The 20281-nt window shown below is 32.3% G+C and overlaps 3 protein-coding genes across 3 annotated transcripts; all 3 read left to right on the forward strand.

Moving 5' to 3' along the window:
* Positions 3702–4556, forward strand: LOC104747253 (the record flags this gene model as incomplete). Its single annotated transcript, XM_010468860.2, has 1 exon — positions 3702–4556. A coding segment is annotated over one exon (855 nt), but the record flags the coding sequence as incomplete, so codon positions are not given.
* Positions 5324–6277, forward strand: LOC104747263. The gene has a single exon (XM_010468871.1). It carries the CDS (start codon positions 5324–5326, stop codon positions 6275–6277), a length of 954 nt encoding a protein of 317 aa, XP_010467173.1.
* LOC104714799 (putative F-box only protein 15) lies at positions 13645–14796 on the forward strand. Its single transcript, XM_010432266.1, has one exon. It carries the CDS (start codon positions 13645–13647, stop codon positions 14794–14796), a length of 1152 nt encoding a protein of 383 aa, XP_010430568.1.

Consider the following 20281-nt stretch of genomic DNA (forward strand, 5'->3'; position numbering starts at 1 on the left):
TAAGAAAACCACCACTAATGGTGCTCTTAGGACTGGGAGTTGCTGAACAAATTTCTAATAAATAAAAAAAGAAATATATTAAAAAAGTAAGAAAGAGAATGTAAAAGCATTATGTAAATCCTTGATTGAGAAACGGTTCCTACATTATTTGTACAGGTGGCCGTTTATTAGTGGTCTAATTTTAATAAAAAATGAAAATATTGTTATATAATTAAAATATTTTTACTTTTCTTTTTTTTTAAAGAAATCTTCCCATTTCCACCATTGGAGAAGGCCTTATAGCTACCACTTTTTATTAATCATTTCTTGCTCTTTTCAAAAACATCTTCTATATATTAAAAGAGAAACATTTTGGAGAAAAAGCTGACATGTCATCGCCAGAGAACTCCGTAGCCAATTTATTGTTTACCCTTAGTATTCCATAAATAAAACTGTGACTGCTATGTATATTTCTTTTGTCAACTGCCACTGATATTCAATTTATTTATATACACAATATTTTGCTCATATAAACTGGCAAATATTGTTCAGAAATTGATAAATATTATCTCTTACATATTTTCAAAATTACATTAATTTTATTGTGTATTGTAATATAATAATATAATTATATTATGAGATGTAAAAAAATATATAACTAAGGTGAAATAATAATACCTTTCTAATAATTTTATAAAGCTCTAATGGTGAAGTAATCGAAAATCATTAAATATATAGGGGATTTATATTAAATTTTCATTAGTATAACTAATGAATATTTCATTCAATATTTGAAAGAAATCTATACTATTAATTGGGGAATACACTTAAGAGTTAAAAAAAATTATATCAAATATCCATGCTGCCAAAATGATCCAATTTACATATTAAGAAGAAGATTAAACAACAGATTTATTATATTTTAGGATATCCTTCAAATTAGTTCCATAATAATCATGTTATAAGAATTTTGTGTGGGTATATTCATGTATGGCAAAATACAGGACGAGAATTTTGTGTGAGTATCTCATTCTAAAATATATACATCTAGGTTAAAAACATGAAATAAATGAAACTGAAACTGAATCCAAACTTGATTTAACATACTTAAACAAACAGTTGGAAATGTAACGGGTAATAATTTGGGTGTAACGGGTCGAGTAACGAGCCATATAGTAAAAAATCAATCCCCGATGCTAGGTTTTTACCACAAGTAAATGAATATAGTATTTATACATTTATTAGTATTATTATTCTTCAAAATGGTTAAATACGGATAACAGGTACACTAAAATCATTTTAATACATTAATATAAATTCACACATTTGCTAAGCAAATACAACCACTAAAAAACATGTCTATAATTTTAAACTATATGAATAATAATGTGAAATAAACTGATTACAAAATTATATTGTAAATTTTAAAAATGAATAAACTAAAAATTATTATTGCAATAAAATAAATTTATCATGCGGTGTACTACGGGTTCCAATCAATTTATTAATTTGTAACTAAAATAATGAGTAAATATAAGTAACTAACATATATAATTTTTAAACAATATCCACTAATAATAGTATTAAAATCGTAACATATTATTAAAATCACATAAATGGTATCAAAATTAATAAACAAACTCTTAAGTAAAGAACATGAAAAACAAAAAATATAATCTATAAATTTTTGTCCCATGGTGTACCGCGGGTTCAAACTTAGTTTTAATATATTTAGCATGACGTATACAGAACAAGACGAGTATCTCATTCTAAAATATATACATCTAGGTTAAAAACATGAAATAAATGAAACTGAAACTGAATCCAAACTTGATTTAACATACTTAAACAAACAGTTGGAAATGTAACGGGTAATAATTTGGGTGTAACGGGTCGAGTAACGAGCCATATAGTAAAAAATCAATCCCCGATGCTAGGTTTTTACCATGAGTAAATGAATATAGTATTTATACATTTATTAGTATTATTATTCTTCAAAATGGTTAAATACGGATAACAGGTACACTAAAATCATTTTAATACATTAATATAAATTCACACATTTGCTAAGCAAATACAACCACTAAAAAACATGTCTATAATTTTAAACTATATGAATAATAATGTGAAATAAACTGATTACAAAATTATATTGTAAATTTTAAAAATGAATAAACTAAAAATTATTATTGCAATAAAATAAATTTATCATGCGGTGTACTACGGGTTCCAATCAATTTATTAATTTGTAACTAAAATAATGAGTAAATATAAGTAACTAACATATATAATTTTTAAACAATATCCACTAATAATAGTATTAAAATCGTAACATATTATTAAAATCACATAAATGGTATCAAAATTAATAAACAAACTCTTAAGTAAAGAACATGAAAAACAAAAAATATAATCTATAAATTTTTGTCCCGTGGTGTACCGCGGGTTCAAACTTAGTTTTAATATATTTAGCATGACGTATACAGAACAAGACGAGTATCTCATTCTAAAATATATACATCTAGGTTAAAAACGTGAAATAAATGAAACTGAAACTGAATCAAACTTGATTTAACATACTTAAACAAACAGTTGGAAATATTTGGATTACATTTAGAATAATATAGACGTAATATCACGTATCTAAATTATATCTTGATTTTTTCTTATATATATCATTTATGCAGGTTTACATGAAATTTTTTTATTTTTATTATTAAAATTATGCAAAAATAACCTCCACATATGTGCGGGTCCGAACCTAGTATATACTTAAGAAGATATAAGACATGTAATTACCTATTTATAATAATAACAACTTTGCACCCCATGTAATCATTTTTTCCATTTTTTCCCAAAATGGCTCAACTTTTATTTTCTTGTACTACCTTTTTATTAAAAAAAAAGTTCTTAAATTGTATATTAATCTTTTTTTTTAAAGTCAATATAAACACAAACCACTAATCAATCTCCACAATATACTATACATTTGGATTTTTAAAAAAGGATAATATGAAAAATAAGAAGATGAACTAAAAGTATATTTAATTTGGAAAGTGAAACATTTAAAAAACTACATATAGAAAACAATTTAGTTTTTTTAGGTAAAAGAAACTAAGGGGCTGTTTATTGGAGAAGTAATTTCTAAATCTATATAAAATTGTAAATCATGAAAATCAAAACACATGAATTTTGAAATAACATTTTTCATCTTTGGACTTGAATCTTTTTATTTTACACTTTTAAATCCATTCAAATCCATTTAATATATGAAGTGGATTTTTGAAATCTAAAAATAAATCATTAAATAATTAATATGAGATTTTAACAAGTATTTGTAAATCATAGAACCAATAACACATAATTTTATTTTAAAATTAATAATTGAATAACACATGATTTGGTTTAGATTTCCAAATCTATTAAAATCATAAAACCAATAACTCTCTCTTAAATGTTATTAAAAATAAATGATCAAGGTGTTTAAATGGAGCAAGTTAATGTGCCGGATCTATTATTTTTAGTCCAGACGTTGCGTTTTCAACCCATTTCAAAAATGTTTGATCTAACCGTTGGATCATATGAGTAAGGAGAGCAACCGACGGTTAAGATTCTTCGACCATAGGCTTTTTAATTTTACCGATATTTGAACCAACAACTTAGGAATAAAAACTTTCGTCACAAATCATATCTTCTTCACCAGTCTCCACGGATCTTGAAACACCATTGATACGATTATGAAGTTGCTCATAGATACTCAAAGTGGCTCATCATTCTTCATTGATGTTCATTTCTTGGATACAGTGTTAAGGATGAAAGAGAAGATCGAGGAGTCTCAAGGGATCCCTGTTTGCATACAAACCCTTTTCTTCCAAGGCAAGGTTCTTCAAGACCCTCTTCATTACTTTGAATGCCGTATCCCAGAAAACTCTCGTCTCTTTCTCTCCATCTCTCCTTTCCACAACCCTAATCTGAACAGCAACGATCTAGTGCCTCAAACCGAGCAATCTCCACCAAATCCAATTCATGGGTTCGTTCACAATCAAGATTTCCCTGTGATGATGAGCAACAAATATCAAGTGCCTGGGAGAATCCAAAAGGTCATGGCGAGGAGGATCGACAACGGATCATCACGACCGTCGTATTCACTTGATGAGTTACTTGCCCCTCAAGATTTGCCGCCTGTGACTGTTGGTAGCACAAGAAACAGGTATCAAGAAGTGGTTCAACCCGAGCAATGTTCATCGTCAGACTCAGTCAAAGAGGTCATCAACATTCCAGATTCGCCTGTGAGGAGCAAGACCATCCCATCGATAAAGCTGACAGTATTTGTGAAGCCATTTGAAGAGACCAGGATGATTCCAGTGGAGGTTAACGCAGGTGATCACGTTGAAGAACTGATGAAAGAGCTGGTTAAGATGAAAGAGAGGGGTGAGTTAAATCTGCCTCTCGAATGGTATTACTTTATACTCAGAGGGCGAATACTGTTGGAAACTAAGTCATTCATGTGGAACCATGTTGCTGACGGCGATACAATTGAGCTTAAACTCTTTGCAGCCTCCTCTTACTTTGTATAGCTCCCTTAGTCTTTCTTGCAGCCTTGTACCAAAATTGTCTTCTTATAGATAAAAGGCGAACAATAACTATAACTGCTGCTGCCGATACTTGACAAGTTATATAAGCCAGAGCCATGATTCACTCTGTTTTTGCTCTGTTTTGGCCTCGGGTTTTGATTTAAAGCTCTGTCTTCTAGGGATTATTGGACGCATTGCAGCAGTGTATGGATAGGAGGAACAGTCTATTGATATCATGTTAATACATAAGACATGTAAGCAAACAGTCTATTGATATCATGTTAATACATAAGACATGTAAGCAATTTTAAGGAAAATACTATGCGTTGCTTTTGTGTGCATACGAAATCAGATGTTATAGCTAAATCCGTAATTTAAATAGACAAAGAAACATTATACAGTATTTTTAGCTGATGATGCTTGAACCGAGCTTAACTCTCTGCAATCTCCTCCTTCCTTATAACGTTGAGTCTTTCTTGAAGTTCCTTGCTTTTATTGAAATTGTCTTTTTCGTCTCACAGCTCTCTGTAAATAAGAACAACTTTGTTCAAAACGAGGCCTTTGATTAACTTAAACAACAAGTAACCAACAAGGTTGAAATTGTGCCAGGCCCAAACCTGACCCATTTGATACGTGAATCAAATGATATCTAAACCAAATTGTGAGGAGAAGTTTTCGTTACAAATCAGCACACTCTCTCTCTCTCTCTCTCTCTATCTCTCTTCACTTTCTTCTTCACGCATTGATCTTGAAACACCATTGATACAAGTATGAAGGTGACCGTCAAGAATCATGGTAATGAAGTCTGCGTTATCGAAGTGTTTAACTTTGATACAGTGTTAGCTATCAAAGAGAAGATAGAGAGGAATTTAGGTATTCCTGTTTCCAAACAAACCCTTTTCTTTAAAGGCAAGCTTCTTCTTCAAGACCACCTTAATGCTGCACAATGTAAGATCGTCAACAAATCTAGTCTCGAACTATTCTCCTCTTCTTACCGTTATAACCCTAATCACAACAACAACGATCAAGTTCTTCGTCAAACCCAGCAATCTCCAGCACCGTCAAACTTAACCCAACAGATCATTCACGGTCATCAAGATTGGCCGGTGATGGTGAGGAGCGACACCAATGAATCATCACTGCCGTCAAATCTGAGTGGAGAGTTACTTGGTAGTCAAGATGTTTTGCCGCCTGTGACGGTTGGGAGCAGCAGAAACAGGAATGAAGCTGTTCGAACCGAGAAATCTCCAGTGACATCAGATTCAGTTGAAGAGCTCCTTGGTCAAGATTGGTCTAAGATAACCCTAAAGAAAAACAACAATGAACCACTATCGTTACGTGAAATGGAAGAGTTACTTGGCGTTCAAGATACTTTGCCGCCTGTGCAATCTTCAACGTCAGACTCAGTCAAGGAGATCATTAACATTCCAGGTTCTCCTGTGAAGAAGAAGATCAAGATCATCCCGTTCCCGTCGATAAAGCTGACAGTATTCGTGCAGCCATTTGAAGAGACCAGAAAGATTCGAATGGAGGTTAACGCAAATGATAGAATTAAAGAACTGAGGAAAGAGCTGGTTGGGATGCAAAATAGGGGTGAGTTAGATCTGCCTCGCCAAGGGTATTTCTTTGTTCACAAACAGAAACCATTGGCCGAAACTATGACATTCTTCTGGTACGGTGTTGCTGAGGGCGATACAATTGAGATTTCCCGCACAGCTGTTTAACCATGATCTCCTTGTGGTGCATGGTCTCCTCTTTTCTTATAGCCTTTAATTTGTCTTTCTTCGTCCAAAGTTTACAGCTTTCTGCAATATGGTATGGCATGTAAATTACAAAAAATATGATGAGGTGAAAGAATAGAAACTAGTCCTTGTAGAGTTACATCTTGTCGAAATCAGCTATCAAGCTTCACTTTAGGCTCTTGTGCATTCGGATGGTCTGTTAATTGACATTTTTTTGTTGTTTTGATATTAGTTAATGATCTGGCATTACAAAAAGACAGTAAATTTTCTTACTTTTATTCAAAAACTAAAACCAAAAAAATCACAATACTTAATTGCTTAAAATACCCAGCCGAGAGATGTCCAAAACAAGATAAAGACTAGTTTTGGTACTCCTAAACCAGTTTCTGAATCAAGACTAGGATTTTACTGCGTGATGAGATTTCTAATCTTGATTTGGGTAAATACTAGAGAATATCTGGGACATATATTTTTGGGTTCTCATGGTTTGGGTCATAGATGGGAATTGTTACAGTGGAACATATAGGTGAAATGGTAGCCGATGTGAGATGCAGATGATGATGTTGACAAGGACAAGAGTGCATGTATGAGATAGAGCATGAGATACATAAAGCATGTATTACGTATTATGTTGCATGATCCATAACACATACAAAGCAACATAATACATAATACATAAATCATGTATTATGTATTATGTTGCATGATCCATAACACAGACAAAGCAACATAATACATAAAGCATGTATTATCCCCTACCAAAAAAAAAAAAAAAAACGTGTATTATGTATTACTAGAAGTCATTCCGTGCTACGCACGGATTTAGCTTACATTTTTTTTTGTCAACGGATTTAGCTTACATTGTTGTTCAATTTTAGTAATTTGAATATTATTAGTTTTTATTTGTTTATTCAGTAATGGTTATTTTTGTGATTTTAAAAATATACTGATCATATTAATTTTTTTGGGTTCATTTGTTTGATGTTACATGAATTTTCCTTTTATATATAATACTATTAGAGTACTTTAACGCATAGTAGAGTGTTTATGGTTTTTTCACCCTTTTGATTTTCAATACATATTAGAGCATGTGCATTCTGAAAGACCCATTGAGTTTCTCATCATATAATATTATTGTTTTAATATAGAGAAATTTAGGAGCTTCTTTCTAATATGAGAATTTGTTAGAAATGCCATTTTTGAGATACTGTTTTTTAAAAATATATTTTTTCAACATTTTTATTTTTGTCCTCTTTTACAAAGATTACAATATGTTAAATTAATTTTAAGATTTTTTTTTTTAGATTAGGATTCTCTATTTTACATTTAGGATACAATTTTAATGGAGTAGGGTTTAGTATTTGGAGTTTATAATTTAGAATTTAGTCATTTTATACATAGAAAATATGTATTTTAAAAAATGAACAACATGAAAGTGTATTATTGAAAAGTGACATAAGAAAAGGGGTTTTTTGAAAATGTGCTATTTGATATTAAGATTCCTAAAAATATATGATACCAATATACCATGAGTATATACTACTCAAAACTATAGAAGTCAAATTAATCATATATAGTATAGAAATATGCAACTCATATCGTACCATGAGCTAAAAAGGCATCACAAGCTTAACAACATGGGTTTTTAGTAACATACAATTTTCTTTTTTTTATAATAGTTTAAAATACGTTTTTTTCTTAAAGATGAAGACTAATAAGAAACTAAATTTACAATGGAGAGACTCATATGCATCATCCAATACGAAAAAGTTTAAGCCTGCTTTACCACATGAATGCCCAAAAGAAAAAAAAATAGAGATTCTAAAATATAAGAAAGGAACAAAACTAACATGCTCAACATACTAAATCATGATAGTTCATTTTTTTCATGATGTAGTAATAGTAACACAACCAACAAACACGACAATTTGAAGTAAAAATAAAACATGGTTCAAGGTCCGACCTATAGTCCAAGCAAGTGAAGCCAAGGATTAGGGTATCAATTTTTCTGGTGCATATTTTAGGTTAAAAGTTTTAGGTCTTCTATGTAGGATAAAATAAATTATAAGTTCAGTTATTAGTCTTTTTTAATAATTTCGACAAATTTAGAACTTCAATTTTGTATAAGAAAACAGTATACTATTCATGTAGATATATCCAACTTACGTATGAAATTTTATTAGGTTTATGTGAAAACCTATTTCATCTTTTGAATTGTTGGAGAATGAGCATTAGATTAATGTTAATTAAACTTGTTGTTATTGAGATTTAAAGTGAAATTTAACTTAGAAAAAAAAATGTGAAACTCTAATAAAAAAAATTCCATATTCGAAAAGTTTGAAAACAATAATGAGTTATTAGGCAGTATAATATTTTTTTTTTATAAATGTTTAAATAAAAATGAAAACATTAAAAAGACATAGAAAAATGTGAGCAAGCAAAACAAACTACAATATGGAAATAATGAAAATAATTTTTTTATATTACTATTTTTATAATTTTACTTACAATAATAAAAAAGATTTTTTTTAAAAACATTGACGTATGGCATCCAAAATTGTCAAACATTTTCAAACATACATAAACACTCTGATCAATAAATACATTTGTCAAACATTTTCACATAATTTTTTTTTTGTAGTATTAATGCGAATAAGAAACATGATAACCTGCAAAAAAAAAATTCAAACTACTGAAGAATACCTATTAAAATTTGGAAAAATATATAAAAATAATAGAATTCTACATAAGAACCTAATGACTGAAATTAAATAATAGTGACTGAAAATTTGTGTTACAAAAAGAGTAATTAGGGATTGAATTCTAATTTATGGAAAACGGAATGAATTCTAATTTTATGGAAAAAGAATTGGTAAGATCTAATGAGGAATAAATAAGTAGGTAATTATCAAATTACTTACGAAACATCCCACCATTAGATTGTATAAGATTAAAGGCATAAACTAAGCAAGAATGGAAACCCAAAATCTTATATAATATGACAAGGTTTTTTCCAACTTTGCCTATCGATGCGACATTTGGCTTTCTATTTTTGCGATACATGAACTTTACATTAAATTGAAGTTTGATCTGTTAAATTTATTTATTTAGAAAAGTTTTTATTTCTTTTATCTTCATCTACCAAATCTTTAATTATTTTTGATCTTTTAATATTATTTCATAGCAAGAATCTATATAGTTTATTTTAGTAAAAAAAATGTTTTACAAGAATATATTTCGTCTGATTTAATTTATACGATTTGTAAATTCCTCACTAATGTTCCTTTTAAATTTCTTTACTTTTTGTCTACCAAATCTTTAATCATTTTTTNGGAGAATGAGCATTAGATTAATGTTAATTAAACTTGTTGTTATTGAGATTTAAAGTGAAATTTAACTTAGAAAAAAAAATGTGAAACTCTAATAAAAAAAATTCCATATTCGAAAAGTTTGAAAACAATAATGAGTTATTAGGCAGTATAATATTTTTTTTTTATAAATGTTTAAATAAAAATGAAAACATTAAAAAGACATAGAAAAATGTGAGCAAGCAAAACAAACTACAATATGGAAATAATGAAAATAATTTTTTTATATTACTATTTTTATAATTTTACTTACAATAATAAAAAAGATTTTTTTTAAAAACATTGACGTATGGCATCCAAAATTGTCAAACATTTTCAAACATACATAAACACTCTGATCAATAAATACATTTGTCAAACATTTTCACATAATTTTTTTTTTGTAGTATTAATGCGAATAAGAAACATGATAACCTGCAAAAAAAAAATTCAAACTACTGAAGAATACCTATTAAAATTTGGAAAAATATATAAAAATAATAGAATTCTACATAAGAACCTAATGACTGAAATTAAATAATAGTGACTGAAAATTTGTGTTACAAAAAGAGTAATTAGGGATTGAATTCTAATTTATGGAAAACGGAATGAATTCTAATTTTATGGAAAAAGAATTGGTAAGATCTAATGAGGAATAAATAAGTAGGTAATTATCAAATTACTTACGAAACATCCCACCATTAGATTGTATAAGATTAAAGGCATAAACTAAGCAAGAATGGAAACCCAAAATCTTATATAATATGACAAGGTTTTTTCCAACTTTGCCTATCGATGCGACATTTGGCTTTCTATTTTTGCGATACATGAACTTTACATTAAATTGAAGTTTGATCTGTTAAATTTATTTATTTAGAAAAGTTTTTATTTCTTTTATCTTCATCTACCAAATCTTTAATTATTTTTGATCTTTTAATATTATTTCATAGCAAGAATCTATATAGTTTATTTTAGTAAAAAAAATGTTTTACAAGAATATATTTCGTCTGATTTAATTTATACGATTTGTAAATTCCTCACTAATGTTCCTTTTAAATTTCTTTACTTTTTGTCTACCAAATCTTTAATCATTTTTTTGTTTTTAATTTAGTGTTATTTTATAGTAAAAATCTCTATAGTTTATTTTTGTTAAAAAAAAGTGATCTATTTTACAAAATATATTAATTCTATTTTGTTTTTACAATTTCTAAAATTTTCACTTATTTTTTATCACAACCGTAACTTTATTACTTAACTATTTTTATCAGTTTCACATGTCAATATTTACTATATATTAAACTATAATAAAGTAGAGTTGTGAGAAATTGTCATTTGGCACCACTCTATTTTTTTAACATGTGTCATTTTTATCAATTTTAATTAAATAAAAAGACACATTATTGCTAATCTAACTAAAACTGTCTACACACATTTTTTAATTTGGGATATTTCATTTGTTCAATTTATTTAGATTACATTTACTTCTCTCAATGAGTTACCTTTATGACATTATCGGTTGACGTTTTCTTTTGTTCACATTTTGCAATAATGCATATGAACAAATTAATTACAATTACTATGTTTTATAACTGTATTTATTGCCATGAATGTGATTACTCAGAATAATATGTCAATGGAATTCCTTACAAACTCCAAACAATGTTTAGTGTATTATATAAGATTCAATGCTCACATGACTAATAACGAAGAAAACAATCACTCACCATATGTCTTTCTTTTCCCATCATTTCCCATGGTATTTTTTATTTCATTTTTTCTTATGAAGTTTTTTAAAAAAAACATGATGTCTTGCAGTATGATGATTAACATATTAATTTATCTATGACTATTTGAAGAAATCGTTTAAAAAGCCATGTCAATGTTTTTTTTTTTTTTGTATTAGAGTCTTGTCAATATTTATTAGCCTCTTTCAAAGGATTATGTTTTATGATAGTCATGATTTAAGGTTTTTGCATTGTTTTGTAATGTAGTTTTTTTAACTTTCAAACTATAGTTGGAAGTCTTAAGTGATGAAGATGAGCCTAATGCTTGATTCCTAAAGCACAATCTCTTTGGCTTTGAACATTCACTCATAATAACATAGTTGTAAGTCCCTTAGATTTCTCCTCTTAAGTCCTTTGATCTTCAGCTACAATATATTTCTAAGTTTATGTTTTGTACAAAAGCAAAACTACTTTTATATCGCATTGGTATTGTTTGAGTTACCAATCATACCTCATGTCTATTTTCCTGTAACCCTTACTCCATCCGTCATTATGCTGAAAGAAGCTTACACCATTTCCAATGGTTATCTATATTTTTTTGGTTTCAATTTTACTAATTATATTTTTTATAATTTTACTTACAATAATAAAAAAGATTTTTTTTAAAAACATTGACGTATGGCATCCAAAATTGTCAAACATTTTCAAACATACATAAACACTCTGATCAATAAATACATTTGTCAAAAAATTTCACATAATTTTTTTTTTGTAGTATTAATGCGAATAAGAAACATGATAACCTGCAAAAAAAAAATTCAAACTACTGAAGAATACCTATTAAAATTTGGAAAAATATATAAAAATAATAGAATTCTACATAAGAACCTAATGACTGAAATTAAATAATAGTGACTGAAAATTTGTGTTACAAAAAGAGTAATTAGGGATTGAATTCTAATTTATGGAAAACGGAATGAATTCTAATTTTATGGAAAAAGAATTGGTAAGATCTAATGAGGAATAAATAAGTAGGTAATTATCAAATTACTTACGAAACATCCCACCATTAGATTGTATAAGATTAAAGGCATAAACTAAGCAAGAATGGAAACCCAAAATCTTATATAATATGACAAGGTTTTTTCCAACTTTGCCNCTATTAAAATTTGGAAAAATATATAAAAATAATAGAATTCTACATAAGAACCTAATGACTGAAATTAAATAATAGTGACTGAAAATTTGTGTTACAAAAAGAGTAATTAGGGATTGAATTCTAATTTATGGAAAACGGAATGAATTCTAATTTTATGGAAAAAGAATTGGTAAGATCTAATGAGGAATAAATAAGTAGGTAATTATCAAATTACTTACGAAACATCCCACCATTAGATTGTATAAGATTAAAGGCATAAACTAAGCAAGAATGGAAACCCAAAATTTAAACTTTGAGCCAAAAATTTATGAATTGATAAGAGAATTTTGAGAACACTTAAACATCCCACAATCTAACATGATCTAGAATTCTTTCTTGCCTATGAATCCTTTATAAGATTGAAATCCAGAAGTAAAATTTATGCATAATTTAGAATCTGTTGTTGCCCCTGAATCATAAATAAGATTGAAACTCATATTTATCACTTCAAAATAAACTATCATCAGTTCTTTCCTAGGATGAAACCAGAAATTGATAAATTGTGGTTTTAGATCAGAAAGGGCCTACAATTGGTTCTTATTGAAGAAGGGAAAAAAGAAATGTTGAATTTTTTTTTGTTTGTTTTATGGGCCAATAGTTATTTAGATCCAAAGTACAAATGAGTTTAGTTAATTAGGTTCAAACAACAAAATAAGACAGGTGTTAGATAAATAATATGCCAAATGTCATCTCCTTAGCAAAAGTTGAGAAAAACCTTCTCATATTATATAAGATGTTGCTTTGTACATGCTTTGTATGTGTTATGACTCGTTTTCCCGAGAAACAAGTCTGGGATTGGTGAGTATGAGATACAAAGCATGAGTCCATCACAATATTAATGAACCATAGAAGCACTCAGATATGGATCATGAAAACACGTCTGGGATTGGTGAGTATGAGATGTTTCTAAACCGGTACACATTTGATTACTTAATATTATATAGTTTCCTTCTTTTGTCAAAATTTCTTTATACATATCAAAATATTTTTTATTAAATCTGAACCGCTCAACATTTTAAACCTAACTAAGAAACCTTATCAATCAAGAAACCACATCTCTCTGTTTCAATTCAAGAAACCATGGCTTCTTCGAAGCGTTTGTTGCGGTTTTTGCCATTTGAGCTAATAGAAGAAATACTAGTCAGGACTCCTGCTGAGTCTTTGAACCGATTCAAGTCGACGTGCAAGCAATGGTACGATCTCATCACCGACAAGAGATTCATGTACAATCACTTGGATCGCTCTCCCGAACGTTTCTTAAGGATCGATGATGGTCAGACGGTTCAAATCATGGATCCGGTGACCGGAATCCATAAAGATTCACCAGTCCCAGACGTGTTTCGCTTTCCATATTCGTTTGATTCTATGGTTCACTGTGATGGACTCATGCTGTGTTTGTGTAGTGACTCGAGTTACGCACGAGAAACAGACGCCAATCTCGCAGTTTGGAATCCGGTAACGAGGAATATCAAATGGATCGAACCGTTGGTCTGTTACTCTGAAACTGATTACTTTGGGATTGGATACGACAATACGTGTCGCCACAACTACAAGATCTTGAGGTTTTCTGGTCCTGTGTCTTTTGATGATCCAGAGGAGTGTGAGATATATGAATTCAAGTCTGATTCGTGGAGAACTCTTGATGCTAAGTTCGATTGGTGTGTTGATCCTACGTGCAAAGGTGTGCCAGTGAAGGGTAATATGTATTGGGTTACTGATCCTGCATATAATCAAAAGCAAGAGTTTATTCTAAGTTTTGATTTCACCATGGAAACGTTCAAGAACGTATGTGTTTGTCCTCGTACCCGGGAGACTAAACGATTAGGCTGTTTCAGTGGAGATAGGCTCTCTTTATTTCTACAAGATGTACAACATGGTGACGAAGAAGTATCAACTGAGATTGAGGTGTGGGTGACAAACAAGTTGAGTGATGGAGTTGTTTCGTTTACCAAATATTTTAATGTCACTATCCCTCAGCTTCCGTTGTTACAGTACCATACTGATATGGCTTGTCCGGGATACTCCATTGGAAATCACAATATTATCATGGTATGGTGCGAAGGATATGCCAAGGAAGATGATGATAAGTGGTTTGCTTGCATCACTTTTTACCAAATTGATCAAGGTGGGATCAGAAAACAAATCGAGACAGGACGACATGGATCTCACTACCGTGACCCGTTTATTTGTAGCTATGTGTTCGTTCCAAGTCTGATTCCGGTTCCAGACTAAGAAGGTTGCTTGGTGTTCTTAAAATTCTGTTTTTTTCTCTTCCTCTTTGTGTTGTTTATTGTTGATCAAGGATCATCCTTCTGTAGAACCAAGAACAGAACACAAGTGCTTTAATAAGAATTACTCTCTTATTAATCTTAAGGAAAATATTTCAAAACCTTAAGCTCAAAAACTCATAAGTTGTGCTACACACTAGCACCTCCTTATATAGAAGAAAAACACTAAAACCCAAAACCCAATAGGATTAGTACAACCAAATATATTTTAGATTCTCCCAAAACATATCAATCTTTATCTCATGTATATTTAGATTCTCCTAAATATACTTTGGCTTTATCCTCAAGTTATTGCAAGCTTACAACATTTTCCCCCCTAAGCTTGGAATCATCATCTTCACTCAACTCATACACTCCCATAAGTGTTCTCATCTCTTTAAACTTCATCCTTCCTAAAGCTTTGGTCAGAACGTCCGCTCTCTGTAGACTGCCAGGAACATGCTCAACACTGACCTGCTCATTCTCGACACATTCTCGTATGAAGTGGAACCGAGTGTGTATGTGCTTGCTGCGGCCGTGAAACACAGGGTTCTTGGTAAGTGCAATAGTTGATTTGTTGTCGACCCGAATGACCACTTTCTCACTTCTATGTCCAGTTACCTCATCGAGTAGTTCTTGAAGCCAGATTGCTTGTTTGGCTGCTTCCGTAGCTGCCATAAATTCTGCTTCACAAGAGGACAAGGCAACAATCTCTTGCTTTTGTGAACACCAGGTAATAGGTGACTCACCAAGATAAAACATATGACCTGTGGTGCTCTTTCCATCATCAACATCAACATTATAAGAACTATCACTGTAACCCACAAGCCGTACCTCATTAGTGCGTTTGTAAAACAGACCAAAAGAGCTTGTTCCTTGAAGATACCTAAGAACCTGTTTCAAGCTTGCTCCATGCGAAACCTTAGGCTCCTGCATATACTTACTCAGAACACCAACACTGTAGGCAAGATCCGGTCGTGTGTGAATCAGATATCGCAAACAGCCTATGCTTCTTCGATATTTTTGTTCTTCAATAGCTAGTTCTCCTTGTGATTTAGACAGCTTCAAGTTCATATCCATCGGTATATGAGTAGGATTGCACTCTCCCATTCCAGTTTCCTCCAAAATCCTACGAGCATATCTCTCTTGCTTTAAAACAATTCCTTCTTCAAGCTGTCTTACTTCAATCCCTAGATAAAATGTAAGCAATCCGAGATCACTCATTTCGAATTTCTCAGCCATTGCTTTCTTAAACTCGAGAATCGATGCTTGAGAAGAACCAGTGACAAGCAGGTCATCCACATATACTGCAACCAACAGAAGCTCATCTTTCATCTTCTTATAGTACAAAGAAGGCTCCTTAGAGCATCTCTGGAACCTCATTTCAATCAGAGTTTTGTTCAGCTTATCATTCCATGCTCTTGGTGCTTGTTTCAGGCCATAGAGAGCTTTATGCAACCTGTAAACCTTTCTTTCACTTCCCTTGATCACAAAACCTTCCGGTTGATGAACAAACACTCGCTCCTTAAGATCACCATACAAGAACGCCGTCTTTACATCTAAATGATGTATCTTCCATCCGTTTGAGGCTGAGTAAGCAATGATGAACCTGATTGTTTCCATTCGAGCCACAGGAGCGAAGACTTCATCATAGTCAATTCCATGTTTTTGAACATACCCCTTAGCAACTAATCTTGCTTTATACTTGTTTATGCTGCCATCGGAGTTCCTCTTTATCTTGAAAACCTATTTTAGTCCAATAGGTTTTACTCCAGAAGGTAGCTCAACTAGGTTCCAGGTATTGTTCTTCTCAATCGACCTGAGTTCATCCTCACACGCTTTTATCCAAACATCTGAAACAGAGGCTTCTGCGAAGTCCCAGGGCTCTTCATTAATGGACAGAAGAAGACGATCAAGTTCTTCATCATGCGTGACATAATCAGACAAATACCTCGGCTGTGACTTAATTCTTGAAGGTCTTCCTTGCTTCGTGTTCGACTACAGTTGAACATTGTCCTCATCATTCGATTCATCGCTATGGTCGTCTTCATCAAGATCATGAGACTGTTCTGTTTCTGCGAATGTTTGATCATTCTTACCATCTTCTTCTTCGCTAGCTTGATCTAAAAATCGAACTCCTCTGTTCCCATATTCACCGAACTTAACAAAGAGTTCTGCAGAATCCTCATGTTTCTCTGTTTCAGCTTTTGTCCAGTCCCAACCTTTGCTTTCATCAAAACGTACGTCCCTGCTCACAATGATCCTCTTACTTGACGGATCAAGTAAACGGTAGGCTTTTGAGCCTGGTTCAGTTCCCAGATTTACCAACATTCTCGACCTGTCGTCCAGCTTTCTTCTTCCCACTGACTCTGTTTTTGCAAACACGATGCAACCAAAGGTTCTTAAGTGATCAAGATTTGGTTTCACGCCTTTCAGCATCTCATACGGGGTCTTATCTATCAATGACCTGGTGGCAATTCTGTTGATGAGGTAAGTTGAGTGCCTTACAGCTTCTCCCCACAGATAATTTGGTAAGTTCATATGTTTCAAAACACTTCTTGACATCCTTAAGAGAGTTATGTTTCTCCTCTCAACAACTCCGTTTTGTTGAGGTGAATACGGAGCTGTCAATTGCCGAATAATTCCGTTTTGCTCACAAAAAGAGTTGAACTCAGTTGATGTGAACTCACCACCCCTATCGGTTCTGAACGCCTTGATCACACATTTAGTCTCTTGTTCTGCTATTCTTTTGAATTTCTTGAACTTATCCAATGCTTCGCTCTTCTCTTTCAACAGAACTGTCCACATGTAGCGTGAATAGTCATCTATTAACACGAAGATATACCTTTTCTGAGCTAGCGTACATGGTGTGATAGGCCCACAGAGGTCACCATGTATGAGTTCCAGAGTCTGCTTAGCTCTATACGAAGATGCCTTCGGGAAAGGATCCCTTGCTTGCTTACCGAGTAGACATGACATACATGTTTGTCTGTCAACTTTAATATTCGGTATGCCAGTAACTAACTCTCTGTTGATCATCAGCTTCATCGTGTCTGTGTTGATATGACCCAATCGAGCATGCCATGTACTCGATGGTGAGTTTACTGAAACCAGATGAAGACATTCAACACTCTCAACTTCCATCACCACTTTGTAAAGTCGATTCTTGGACCTTGTTGTTCTTACAATAAGCTTACCTGTTCGATCATAGAGCATCAACTTATCATCCAACATTCGCACCTCACAACCTGCTTCAGTGGCTTGGCCTAGACTCACTATATTGCTTCTCAAATCGGGTATGTAGTATATGTTATGCAAAGCTTTCTTCTCACCATTCTCAAGCAAGAACCTTATGGATCCCTTACCTTTAATGTCAACCCGAGAATCATCTCCGAACCGAACTTTTCCTGTAACATCCTCACTGAGCTCATAGAAAAACCTTATGTTTCCACTCATGTGGTTACTTGCTCCATTGTCAAGGTACTATATATTGTCAGTATCAATAGCAGCTTCAAAATTACTCGGTTTCACCTTGTCTTCCTGCAAATAGACTACTTCATTCATCATCAACTCATCAGCTATATGAGTTTCTTCATCCTTTTTCTCCACTATCTCTTGAAGCTTGAGTAGCCTATCTGGACAATCCAAGGCATAATGACCTTGCTTATCACAGCGAAAGCAAGTAATATGAGACAGATCTTGTTCTTTGTCCTTCTGTTGAAAACCGAACCTGCCGCGTCCTCTACCTCTGGAAGAACGACCTCCTCGTCCCCTTCCTCTGTATCCTCCAAACGGGTTTGTATTGACAAACATAAGTTTGCCCTGATCATCATCATGGTCTGCTTCCTCTTCTCCAATCCTTTCTTCATAGGCTTTTAGGCGTCCTACTATGTTCTCGAAACTTGTCTTGTTTAAGTCGAGCACTTGCTCAAGAGAAGCCACTATGTAGATGAACTTCTTTCGAGGGAGACTCGACATAAACTTCTTAACAAGCACGGGTTCTGCTAACTCCTTGCCTAAAGCTGCAGATTTTGTTGAAATTGCAGAATGTTTTTCAACAAACTCGTCGATCTTCTCAGTTTCTCTCATCCTTAGACGATCAAACTCTGCCATCAGCGTCTGTAGCCTCGCTTCTTTCACCATATCAGCTCCTATGTGTCTTGATCGTATAGCTTCCCACATCTCCTTTGCTGTTTCCTGAGCACCAATCTGGAGGGTAAGAGAGTCGGGAATAGACTGAACAATCAAAGCAATAGCTAAATCGTTTTTAGTCTCATCAATGTTTCCCTTCTCAATAACTTCCCAAGATTTGTGAACTCTGAGACAAATCTTCATCTTCATAGCCCATACTGTGTAATTGCTTGAGCTCAGCATAGGGCACTTGATCGACGAGGATCCTCCTCCTTCAGATGAACCGAGGTTGTCATCTTTTCTTGTTACCAAAGTCTTATCTTCTCCACCTTCTGTCAACGATTTCACATCTTCTCCCGCCATTGTTTCTTGCTCTGATACCACGTGTAGAACCAAGAACAGAACACAAGTGCTTTAATAAGAATTACTCTCTTATTAATCTTAAGGAAAATAGCTCAAAACCTTAAGCTCAAAAACTCATAAGTTGTGCTACACACTAGCACGTCCTTATATAGAAGAAAAACACTAAAACCCAAAACCCAATAGGATTAGTACAACCAAATATATTTTAGATTCTCCCAAAACATATCAATCCTTATCTCATGTATATTTAGATTCTCCTAAATATACTTTGGCTTTATCCTCAAGTTATTGCAAGCTTACAACACCTTCTACCATGTATTTTGACATCAACTATGTTATTATACTGCAGATGTTATTGACATAGACTAGTTTTGGATTCTCTGTAGTGAGCTTGACAAGTTTTACGTTATGGTCCATGTGTATCAGAATCACTCAAAACAGACATGTAAACTATTTGATAAAAAAACAAACTTCCTACTGAGTTTGGAAACCAATAATATAAAACTCGTCTAACTTTTTCTGGATTGGTACAGAGCAAGTCAATGTTCTCAAATGGTGAAAAACTAATTATCACAGTTGAGATCATACAAGTTAAACAATACAATGGGAAGTCTCTTTGCACTCTTGTCCTCATCATCATCATCTGCATCTCACATCGGCTACAAAATGGCGAATCCGAGGAGCATACCATTTCACCTTCTCTATATGTTCCACTGTAACTTCCCATCTATGACCTAAACCATAAAAACTAGTTATTCTCTAGTATTTACCCAGATCAAGATTAGAAATCTCATCACACAGTAAAATCCTAGTCTTGATTCATAAACTTGTTTAGGAGTACCAAAACTGAATTAAGTATTGTGATTTAATTTGATACCGTTGGATCATTTTAGTAAATTGGTAAAAAGATAGCTATCAACGGTTAAGATTCTCATCGATTTGATGATACTCGTGAA

Source organism: Camelina sativa, chromosome 2 (genome assembly GCF_000633955.1).
Source record: "Camelina sativa cultivar DH55 chromosome 2, Cs, whole genome shotgun sequence".
Lineage (NCBI taxonomy): Eukaryota > Viridiplantae > Streptophyta > Magnoliopsida > Brassicales > Brassicaceae > Camelina > Camelina sativa.